General features: G+C 41.7%; 1 protein-coding gene across 1 annotated transcript; it reads right to left on the reverse strand.

The window, feature by feature from the left end:
- Positions 1-6,723: 6,723 nt before the first annotated feature.
- Positions 6,724-12,428, reverse strand: LOC104803368. Its single transcript, XM_010527294.1, has 5 exons — positions 11,682-12,428; positions 11,121-11,519; positions 10,955-11,069; positions 10,692-10,891; positions 6,724-7,053 (listed from the first exon to the last, which is right to left on the reverse strand). The coding sequence occupies exons 1-5, from the start codon at positions 12,426-12,428 to the stop codon at positions 6,724-6,726; spliced, it is 1,791 nt and encodes a 596-aa protein (XP_010525596.1).
- Positions 12,429-12,758: the final 330 nt, after the last annotated feature.

The raw sequence follows: 12,758 nt of genomic DNA on the forward strand, positions 1-12,758 counted from the left end.
ATTAAACCGGGTTTTACGGATGATTTTGGTTGCGTGTGACGTTTGACTAGGTTTAGATTATCCTTCCGCTGCATGAAACCTAGTAAACCAAACCCTAGATCGATATGATCGCATGCTAGGAATCCGTAGCAAAACCCAACAATAACACAATATGTAATATCAATTAGTACAATACTAATTATAGTACAATTACTATTACGGATGACATGATGCAAATATGAGATAAACTCTCACTAAGAAAAATAACCGTCTAGTAATTTTCTTAGTAGGCTAAGATCCATATTTCACATAGACTTGATTTAGCTTTGGCATGACGCTCAAGCCTATGCTATTTAGATAGACATTCAATGTCAATCACATCCAATGTGACTCTTAGATCTTTTATGGGAAGATAGTATCATCATACTACCGCATATTTCTAGTCCCATCTATACCGTTAGGTCCAAGTCCAACTTGATATCCCAACTCAAGCCAAACCATTTTCGAACATATGAGAATCACCATTTCTCCTTCTTGTCTCACAAAGATTGTCTGGTATGCTCAGCTTTGGCATGATTGATGTCGCAAATCTAGGTGTAGAAATATGATCAAGTAATAATATTCCTAGACTCAACAAATACCGCAAGTGTACGGATCGTGTGTAGTAGTTAGGGTCGAACACAGGGACTAGTACACAATTGAATCAGATTCCAATCCAAATCTAGATCTAGAGAAAATATGAGAATGATGAGAATGTATCAAAAGCAAATAATAAGAACAAACGATAAACTATCAATGACAAAACACTGCAGGCTTCGAGATTGCTTTACATGCAAGGGTCTTTTAAAAGATGCAAACTCAAAGGTTTATCTATCTGATTAAGGGAATTCAAGCTCTAATGTAGAGATTAACCCTCTAGAGTCTAACCTCACTATCCAGGCTTTATCCTACTAATCTCTCGATTCAATAGTCTAAAACCCTGGATGCATGAACGAACGCTATCATAATCCCTAGGCAAATATTCATCTCTCAATGCAATCCCTAGGCAAATAATCCCTAGGCAAATACGCTAGAACAGGTATTGCATTGAGAGATGAATATTTTGTTGGTTGTAATGCTCTAGGATGATCCGTGATATGACATTTTGACTTTGTATTGATTCATTGATTTATGAATGCATTACATTCCCGTTATATGATTGGCATGTTTGTTATATTTCGGTATCCTTGAATCATTACAGAATGATTCTAAACACCCTGGTCAGTTATCATTGTGGGAACAATAATGAATTAAGACTAGCATGAGGTGTGATCGATGCATTGGATGAATATCACAATCATGGGTACTCGTTGTGAACGAGTGACTGGTTGACCCGCATGAGATATTGTCACATGGACAGAGTCATGACTTGAATCTCATAAAGCGGTTCGTTCTTGGATCCTCAGACCTGAGTTGTCTAGAGTGTCTGATATGAGGAGTGGCGTGTCTTGACTGCGTCAAACGTCGTCTTTAACCGGATGATTATAACGGCGTTGATCAGATACGTTCAAGAATCATATGGAGATAATAGACATGCAATATGGGACTTATCACCTCCTCAATAGGAGAGATATCGCTGGGCCCTCTCGTGGAAGTCGGACTATGAAAATGCGTGGCCACGCTATAGATGAAGTTGCATCTATTTTATTAGTCGATTTGCCAAAACGAGAAACCGGTTGAACTTGAAGGGTGGCTCAAACCATGCCCTTGTTCAACATATGATATCGTGAGATAAAGGATCAGAACTCGAGCTGTTATTGCCTTGGTTAGATCACCTCTAACTCAATTCAACGTGGGTAGTCATGGCGTCTTGCTAGAGGCTAACCATGACTTGTAGATCGGGAATGGTTCTCAAGGCTACTGCCACTGCGAATGGGCCTACAGGGTCACACACCATTAGGGATGGACTTATATGTGAAGTTTCAGAAAGGAAGACTTGGATTTGGTCGGAAAAATCGTTTTCGGATCAAATCAGAGTGTCGGGACGGTTTCAGCCTTCTGACTCGGACCGAGTCAGTACTTGACTCGGACCGAGTCAGTTCCATGCGAGTCGAAGCCCAGAAAGGGTTTTGGGCTTGGCTGATGTTTTGACTCGGACCGAGTCAAAGTTTTGACTCGGATAGAGTCAATACTCAATGGGTCGAGTCAAGAGTTGACAATGGGCTTGGGCTGATTCGTTCTGACTCGACCGAGTCAGAGTTCTGACTCGGACCGAGTCAAAATACTCGGAAAAAGTCTCTTTTCACAAAGATTAGGGTTTCTAACTTATAAGGAGGTGTTGGACGCCGTCCTAAAGAGAGAACTCGACTTACAGAACTTAAGACAGATCTAGAACAAAAGAAAATCGTTTCTTTTGAGGTTCTAGTTCCCGGGATTCGATCCCAAGTCTAGGAAACCCTATTCACTTCACAGATCCTAGCAGATCAGTTCCAAAAGCGTTTGGAATTTTAGATTATTCTTCCGCTGCATGAAACCTAGTAAACCAAATCCTAGATCGATATGATCGCATGCTAGGAATCCGTAACCATAACCCAACAGATTTAGTATTGACTCGGTCCGAGAATCAGGCTCTGATACCACTGTTGGGTTACGCTACGGATTCCTAGCATGCGATCATATCGATCTAGGGTTTGGTTTACTAGGTTTCATGCAGCGGAAGGATAATCTAAACCTAGTCAAACGTCACACGCAACCAAAATCATCCGTAAAACCCCGTTCAATCGAGTATATCACCGTAGGAATCGAATACTTACCTCTTTCCTGAAGATCTGAAAGTAGCAATCGATCCAGGGCCTGTTTTAATCACCAAGAGCTGAAAGTACAGCTCCTCTACACGTATCCACACCGACGGGAAGGATTCCAAACACTTTTGTAACTGATCTGCTAGGATCTGTGAAGTGAATCGGGTTTTCAAGACTTGGGATCGAATCCCGGGAACTAGAACCTCAAAAGAAACGATTTTCTTGTATTCTAGATCTGTCTTAGGGTTCTGTAAGTCAATCCTCTACTTAGGACGGCGTCCAACAACTCCTTATAAGTTAGAAACCCTAATCCTTGTGAAAAGAGACTTTTTCCGAGTATTGACTCGGTCCGAGTCAGAACTCTGACTCGGTCGAGTCAGAACGAATCAGCCCAAGCCCATTGTCAACTCTTGACCCGGCCCATTTAGTATTGACTCGGTCCGAGTCAAAACTTTGACTCGACCGAGTCAAAACATCAGCCAAGCCCAAAACACTTTCTGGGCTTCGACCCGCGTGGAACTGACTCGGTCCGAGTCAAATACTGACTCGGTCCGAGTCAGAAGGCTGAAAACGTCCCGACACTCTGATTTGATCCGAAAACGATTTTTCCGACCAAATCCAAGTCTTCCTTTCCGAAACTTCACATATAAGTCCATCCCTAATGGTGTGTGACCCTGTAGGCCCATTCGCAGTGGCAGCAGCCTCGAGAACCATTCCCGATCTACAAGTCATGGTTAGCCTCTAGCAAGACGCCATGACCACCCACGTTGAATTGAGTTAGAGGTGATCTAACCAAGGCAATAACAGCTCGAGTTCTGATCCTTTATCTCACGATATCATATGTTGAACAAGGGCATGGTTTGAGCCACCCTTCAACTTCAATCGCTTTCTCGTCTTGGTAAATCGACTAGTAAAATAGATGCAACTTCATCTATAGCGTGGCCACGCATTTTCATAGTCCGACTTCCATGAGAGGGCCCAGCGATATCTCTCCTATTGAGGAGGTGATAAGTCCCATATTGCATGTCTATTATCTCCATATGATTCGTGAACGTATCTGATCAACGCCGTTATAATCATCCGGTTAAAGACGACGTTTGACGCAGTCAAGACACGCCACTCCTCATATCAGATACTCTAGACATCTCAGGTCTGAGGATCCAAGAACGAGCCGCTGTATGAGATTCAAGTCATGACTCTGTCCATGTGACAATCTCATGCGGGTCATCCAGTCACTCGTTCACAACGAGTACCCATGATTGTGATATGCATCCAATGCATCGATCACACCTCATGCTAGTCTTAATTCATCATTGTTCCCACAATGATAACTGACTAGGGAGTTTAGAATCATTCTCTAATGATTCAAGGATACGAAATATAACAAACATGCCAATCATATAACGGGAAGGGTAATGGATTCATAAACTAATGAATCAATACAAAGTCAAATTGTCATATCACGGATCATCCTAGAGCATTACAACTAACAATCTCCCACTATGCTCTATGATCTATCCTACAAGCATCTATCCTACAAGCATCGGTCACCTAGGGATTATGATAGCGTTCGTTCATGCATCCAGGGTTTTAGACTATTGAATCGAGAGATTAGTAAGATAAAGCATGGATAGTGAGGTTAGACTCGAGAGGGTTAATCTCTACTTTAGAGCTTGAATTCCCTGAATCGGATAGATAAACCAATGAGTTTGCATCTTTTGAAAGACCCTTGCATGTAAAGCAATCCCGAATCCTGCAGTGTTCTGTCATTGATAGTTTATCGTTTGTTCTTATTATTTGCTTTTGATACATTCTCATGATTCTCATATTTTCTCTTAATCTAGATTTGGATTGGAATCTGATTCAATTGTTTACTTGTCTCTGTGTTCGACCCTAGCTACTACACACGATTCGTACACTTGGGGTATTTGTTGAGTCTAGTAATATTATTACTTGATCATATTTCTACACCTAGATTTGCGACATCAAACTCCCCCAGACTTAAACCTTTGCTCGTCCTCGAGCAAATACTCTGTGAAAAACAATCAGAAAGGAGGGCGAGACAATGACATAACTCAAAATGATAATCGAGAGCGAAACCTCTATCCGACCTAGATCCCCGTGAACAATGATCAAGTATATCTAGTATGATCTCCCTCTCTAAAGGATAATCTTTCCTAGCCATGGGATCTATACCGTTACCTAGAACTAATCTAAGGACTTCAATCATCTATCAAGCATGTTTCTCGAACCTATTACTCCATTCTACCTAATTGTATCTAGTCTACGCTTTCGGCATTCATTCTTTTCCTTCTTCTTTTTGTTTTTTTTCTTTCTTTCATCTAGCTAGATTTTTTTTTTCTTTTGCAGCACCTCGGGTTCCTAGGACGTTGAAGTTGAAGAGTTCTTAATCAAATTTTTTTTTTCGATTTTGTTTATTGAATAACCCGACCCACAACTTAGACCTGAACCATCGAATCGATGCACTCATGTCCTCGAACGATTTTCTTTGATGAGATAATGACAGCTGAGTATCGAGATGCTCACTATCTTTTTCTGCACATAAAGGAATAAGAATGCATTTGATAATAGACTTTACCGATTTCAGCAAACTTGGGAAAGATTCTTATAGAAACTTTTCTACCTGACTAGACAACATCGGTTCTATGGGTTCCAACAAACGATTTCTATCCCACAAGCCATTCTAGACAATCCTAAAGGTCAAGCAATCAATTCAACAAAACATAACCACGTTCAACGGATCAGAATGTTTTCAAGACATTTCTACTCTCTCATACCATAAATCATCACATCAATGCTCAAAACGGTTTTATGCACATGATCTTATATGTCCTAAGTGCTATATGTAAATGCATAATCCTAACAACAAGCTATATAATCCTAGAACACTCTATGTGCACCTGCAACTAAAAAGTGAAAAGAAAAAAATAAAAAAATACATACAACACTACTCTAAATAGATATGGTTTGGCGTTACACGAATCCTCCTCCAAACTTGAACTAGACACTGTCCTCGGTGTCAATTTTCATCTATAGAGGCAACCAATAAGATGAGTCAAGATAGAAGTAAATTAAAAAGGGAAAAGAATACTTAGCTCGCAATGTTCGTTCACTCGCACTTAAGTCTGCCTACGTCTATCGCATAGCTAGCTTCCTTGCCTCCTCAATAGCTCCTCATTAGAACTGAACCTAGTGATAAGAGACACAAACCAATATCCGATGCAAAAAGAAAAAGAAAGGGAAGAAAAACTAACCTAAGAATTTGGGTTGCCTCCCGGAAACGTTTGTTTAAGGTCGTTAGCTTGACTCGTCTTGCTCATGTAGGAGGGGGTTCAGGGGGAATGGTTCCTGGATGAATGGTTTTAGGTGGAATGAGATTAGATGGGACAAACTCACCTGACTTGGTATGACTTCGATCGATGTGATATAGTTCTTCATTTACCTTATCGAGCGATCGAAGATTGAGTGGTGGTAATTGGGGGTCAGATGGAAGAGGTGGTGGATCTCCTTGAATATCAGTTTGGGAAACTGCTCGACCCGAGATGGGAATGATCTCAGACGAGTAAACAACCAGTTCAACCTTATGTGATTTCACCTCGAATTTTCGCTTTTGTGAACATGGTTGATCAAACTGAACGTCTTCTTTGTGTTTCTTTAGGCGTGAAGGGAACATAACCATTGGTGGTCTTGGCAGTGGAGGCACATATTTCGGTTCTGTCTCTTCGTAGTTCGTCCTTAAATGCTCATCTGCGATCAAAAAGTCAGACGTATAATCCAAATAAGCATTAGAACACTCACCTTTCTTGATGACTCATGGTGTGACTAACTCAGATTGCTCTTCAACCTTCAATGGTGTGGTGTTAAGGTACTCTTTAGAATCCATTTCTGGTTCTTCCGTGAGAGTTTCTTGCGACCAAACCGATGAGGAGATAAGATTAACGAGTCAATTGTTGATGAGCTCGAGTCGTGAATTCACATCCATCAAGAAGCCCTTTAGCTCATTATTATCATTCTCCACTTTCTGCAAAACCTGAACAAGCATAGAGTTTAAGTTAGAATCTGCCTCTTGCTGAGTTTGAAGTAGTGGATAAATGTGTGCCTCCTGAGGTGGTCCTTCAAAATGGTAGTATGCCTCATAACCCTGATAGAAATGTAATGGGGTTGTAGGCTGATATGTCTGGAATTGATAGGATCCCTGATTCTGATGATAGTTGAAATCCCACTCTTGAGCATCCGAAGCATATGAATCATAGGAGAGGTCGGGATAATGCGTCTAATCCAAATCATAAGGATCGAGGTATGGATCATCCATGTAATAGCTCATATCCTCAATTCTCTACTAATGCTCTAAAAAGGACGTACCTGCACAAACAAAGGAAGACAAAGAAAAAAGGAGACGAAGGGAAAGAAAAAAAATAAAATAAAAGAAAATAGACCCAGACCAGATAGGATCTAATCCTGTTGCCTAAATTGTCCCCGACAACGGCGCCAAAAACTTGATGTCGCAAGTCTAGGTGTAGAAATATGATCAAGTAATAATATTCCTAGACTCAACAGATTCCGCAAGTGTACGGATCGTGTGTAGTAGCTAGGGTCGAACACAGGGACAATTAAACAACTGAATCAAATCCAAATCCAAATCAAGGTCTAGAGGAAATAATATGAGTGAGAGAATGTGACAAAACAAACAATAAAAACGGTTGTAACTATGAATGATAAACACTGCAGGTTTCGGGATTGCTTTACATGCAAGGGTCTTCTCTAAATATGCAGATTATGTGGTTTCTAAATCCAATTCAGGGAATTCAAGCTCTAAAGTAGAGATTAACTCTCTCGAGTGTAACCTCACTATCCAAGCTTTATCCTACTAATCTCTTGATTCAATAGTCTAAACCCTGGATGCATAAACGAATGTTATCATAATCCCTAGGCAAATATTCATCTCTCGATGCAATACCTGTTCCATTTACTGAGTTATTTCCAGGTTAGAATCCCATATGTCTATGCGAATTAAAACCCTAAGTTCATTCAATCGAGTGGCCAACAAGATCAAACGCATTAAGAACAACTCAATAAACTGAATCAAATAAATAATACCATATAGACTGAAATTAAAAACCAAAGATCCCTACATAGCAAAATCCCTAACCCACAACAAATGAACTACTCGCTAAACATCGAGACATCAGGGTTCATATCAATAATACAAGACATCGTAAAATAGAAGAAATGAAGAATGCTTAGTCGATTTTCCGGCTTCGTAATCTCCGTCTTCTACTCCCATCTCTTGCCTCTTGATAATCACCCCCTTTTCTTGTGCTCTTGGGTGTATTCTCTGTGTAAAGCTTGAATTATTTTCGACCTAGAGGCTTTTCCCTCTTATTTCACTTCGGTTTGGGAAAAATTGGAAGTTTTCCCGAATCTGGGGGTCGAACCGATCGTTTCGGCAAAGCCAAACCGATCGATTACACTTTCTGAGCAATTTTCCAATTTCTGCAATGTCGAACCGATCGTTTCGCTAAACCCGAACCGATCTTGTCGTGTTTTTGAGCAGTTTTAACGGGCTTCACGAATTCGCTCATAACTTCCTGCTCCGATATCGGATTTGGGTGATCTTGGTTGCGTAGATGTCGAAGAAAGCTTTCAAATGATGTAGAGAATGCATGATTTGGACTTGTAGAGTGAAAGTTATCAGACTTGCAAGATCTGACATTTTCTAAGTTTCACGTTTTCCCTGGAAACACTCCAAATGTTCCCGTTTCGTCCGTGATGTTCCATAGCTCATGTTTTCCACTCCTTTTGCTCTTTTTATACGTGAAAACTTGTTTAAACCCCAAAGAACACAACCATGCAATATCGAAGCCAAATGTGCCCTAGAATGCCTACAAATATGGAAAATAGAGTGAAATACGCTAGACATCCTATATCAAAACGTCACCCAAAATACATGTTATCAAATTCTCCCAGACTTAAACCTTTGCTCGTCCTCGAACAAATACTATGTGAAAAACAATTTGAAAGGAGGGCGAGACAATGACATAATTCAAAATGATAATCGAGAGCGAAACCTCTATCCGACCTAGATCCCCGTGAACAATGATCAAGTCTGTCTAATATGATCTCCCTCTCTAACGGATAATCTTTCCTAGCCATGGGATCTATACCGTTACCTAGAACCAATCTAAGAACTTCAATCATCTATCAAGCATGTTTCTCGAACCTATTACGCCATTATACCTAATCGTATCTAGTATACGCTTTCGGCATCCATTCCTTTTATCTTTCTCTCCTTTTTTTTCATCTACCTAGACTTTCTCCTTTTTTTTTTGCTAGCATCGCTCGGGTTTCTAGGTCGTTGAAGTTGAAGGGTTCCTAATCAATTTTTTTCGAATTTGTTTATTGGATAATCCGACCCACAACTTAGACCCGAACCATCGAATCGATGCACTCATGTCCTCGAACGATTTTCGTTGACGAGATAGTGACAGCGGAGTGTCGAGATGCTCACTATCTTTTTCTGCACACAAAGAAATAAGAATGCATTTGATAATAGACTTTACCGATTTCAGCAAACTTGGGAAAGGTTCTTATAGAAACTTTTCTACCTGACTAGACAATATCGGTCCCATGGGTTCCAACCAACGATTTCTATCCCACAAGCCATTCTAGACATTCCTAAAGGTCAAGCAATCAATTCAACAAAACATAACCACGTACAACGGATCAGAATGTTTTCAAGACGTTTCTACTCTCTCATACAATAAATCATCACATCAATGCTCAAAACGGTTTTATGCACTCATCTTATATGTCCTAAGTGCTATATGTAAATGCATAATCCTAACAACAATCTATATGATCCTAGAACACTCTATGTGCTCCTGCAACTAAAAAGTGAAAAGAAAAAAAATAAAAAAATAGATGGAACACTACTCTAAATAGATATGGTTTGGCGTTAGACGAATCCTCCTCCAGACTTGAACTAGACACTGTCCTCGGTGTCAATTCTCATCTAGTAGAGGCAACCAATAAGATGAGTCAAGAGAGAAGTAAATCAAAAAGAGAAAAGAATACTTAGCTCGCGACGTTCGTTCACTCGCACTTAAGTCTGCCTACGTCTATCGCATAGCTAGCTTCCTTGCCTCCTCAATAGCTCCTCATTAGAACTGAACCTGGTGATAAGAGACACAAACCAATATCCGATGCAAAAAGAAAGAGAAAGGAAAGAAAAACTAACCTAAGAACTCGGGTTGCATCCCGGAAGCGCTTTTTAAGGTCGTTAGCTTGACCGAACCTTCTCAGCTACCATACGGGTCTAACAGGTGAAGATTATCGATCTGTCGCCAACCTGGATCATTAAGTGTATGAGAATGGTGGTCTGATAGGCTAGTGACCTGTTGAACTGAGTGAGAGAGGTCGTGAACGCCCATGCGAGATGAAAATGAGGTGTCCTATCGTGCTGGGGTCTGAACCGATCAGTTAGAGAATGTAGAACCGATCGGTTCCAAGTTCTGTAACTCCGAAGCTCGAAAGGGGTGCTCGAACCGATCGGTTTCACAATGCGACACGATCGGTTTGAGTTTCTGTAACTTTTTGCTTCGAACTCTGTTTTCGAAACGATCGGTTGAAGGTCATGAACCGATCGGTTCGACTTTCTGTAAAATTCTGGCATTGAGATCATGTTCAAACCGATCGGTTTCCTGGCCCGAAATGATCGGTTCATACTTCTGAGCTGAATCGTCGAGTGTGTTTATGAAGCAAGCAGATTCTGTTGATGACGGTTGTTTGAGATTTTTGTCCAAAGTGAACTCCACCGTCTCATCTCCAATCTTCATGGTCAGTCTACTTGCTCTAACATGGATAACATCATCTGCAGTATTAAAAGAATGGACGACCAAGGATGATAGGTACCTTAGAATCTTCGTCCATGTCGAGAACCACAAAGTCAACCGGGATATAGAAATTCCCGACTTTCAGCGGCACATCATCGAGTATCCCAATGGGGTATTTGACAGAATGATCGGCAAGTTGGAGAGTCATTCTAGTGGGTTTCAGCTCACCCACATTCATCTTCTTGAAGATCGATAATGGAAGAAGACTGACGGCAATTCCTAGATCACATAGTGCACGATCGATGGAAACATTACCCAATTTACAAGGGATTGAAAAGCTACCTGGATTGGACTGCTTAAGCGGGAGCTCGTGTCGGATCAAAGCGCTGCATTCGGCCGTAAGCGCCACAGTTTCTTTCTCAGCGACCCTCTTCTTGGTCAGAATGTCCTTGAGGTACTTCGTGTATGAGGGAATCTGCAAAATAGCGTCAGTGAATGGCATGGTTACCTCGAGTTTCTTTAGCATCTCAACGAACTTCGCGAATTGGTTGTCTTCGTTGTGCTTCCTCAGGCCAGATGGAAATGGTACTGGTGGTGGCCTAGGAGGAGGGGGCACGTAAGCCGGTTTCGGTTCATTATCGGTAATGTCTACAGCTGCAGTCTTCAAGCTTTTGCCTTGCTCAACCATTGGTCGGTCTTCAGCGTATACCTGCTTACCACTTCTCAAAATAACCGCACTGACATGTTCACGGGGGTTAGTCTCAGGTTTACCTAGAAGAGATCCGGATGGTCTTTGAGAGGCTGATGCTAGCTGAGCAATCTGGTTGTCTATGTTCTTGAAGTGAGCCTCGATGCTTGCGAACTGAGCACGAAATTCTTGATTCGTCTTCTCTTGACTCTGCAAAAGCTGTATAAGGGGACCGTACGTATTAAGGTTAGATTCGAGATTACCTGGAGATGCAACATTGCTATAGGATTGTCCCGGAACTCTGTAGTTGGATGTCTGATTAGGACCCCTGGATTGAAAAGCAAAGCGGGGAGGAATCCTCTGGTTCGAGTTGTCGGATACTCTGAAGTTATTCGATGCGGGATTCTCAACACTATTTGACTTGTAGGAGAGATTGGGATGATTTTTCCACCCCGGATTGTATGTGTTCGAGTAGGGGTTGTTGGCTACATAGTTCACACCCTCGACTCTCTCGTCCAGTGCGTACATACCGAGCTCCTCTTGTGTTGGCGTCGAATGTTCGGTCCTAGAGGATCGCTTGGAATCTTCGAGCTTAGCATTGAGGACAATCAATTGTTCGAAAACCATCTGTATGGTATGATCATTGCCTTTCCTTGGCAAATCTCTAGAGTACTCACTCGGGGCGTCTTCTTCTTGGGCCATCATCTCTATATGTTCTTCTAGCTCAGCGAATGATTTGTTCTGGATACTCCCACCGCAAGATGCCCGGATCAAGGTCTTGGTATCCATCCTGAGTCCTCGGAAGAAGGTGTTGATTAGGTAGTTCTTATCTAGGCCGTGATGACGGCAAGACTTCTGATATCCCTTGTACCTCTTCCAAGCGTCATGAAGACTTTCCCCATGATCCTGCTTGAATGAATGAATGCCAGAAAGAGCGGCTTGAGTACGGTGAGCTGGAAATTTTTTTGACATAAACCGCACTTCCAACTGTTCCCAGGTGTGGATGGAGTCAGGTATCAGATCATAACACCATTCCAAAGCAGCATTCAAGAGAGTCCAGGGAAAAGCAATTAAGCGAAGTGTATCCTCTGTCACCCTGTTATCTCTCTTGATAGAACGACACGTCATCTTAAAGCGAGTTAAATGTGCGTTCCGGTCTTCGTTTGGCCTTCCCTAGAAAGCATTGTAGCCCAACATCTGAATAGTAGACGGGTTCAGCTCGAAACTCGACATGTCGATGGCCGGTAATCGAATACCAGCCAAAAGCTCAGTGTTCTTAGGCGTATTGTACTGGGCAAAGGTTGAGTCAGCATTGCCCTCGACACCATCAGGAAGAGCAAAATCTCGGTTGTTCTCCATCTGTCTTTGCTATCGTCGGAGGTGTGTGATGGTTCTTTCAAGTTCAGGATCAAGAGGTACTAGGTCGGACGTCCTAGAACTTCTGGTCATGCACTAGTG

The sequence above is a fragment of the Tarenaya hassleriana genome, unplaced genomic scaffold (genome assembly GCF_000463585.1).
Source record: "Tarenaya hassleriana unplaced genomic scaffold, ASM46358v1 Cleome84, whole genome shotgun sequence".
Taxonomy (NCBI): domain Eukaryota; kingdom Viridiplantae; phylum Streptophyta; class Magnoliopsida; order Brassicales; family Cleomaceae; genus Tarenaya; species Tarenaya hassleriana.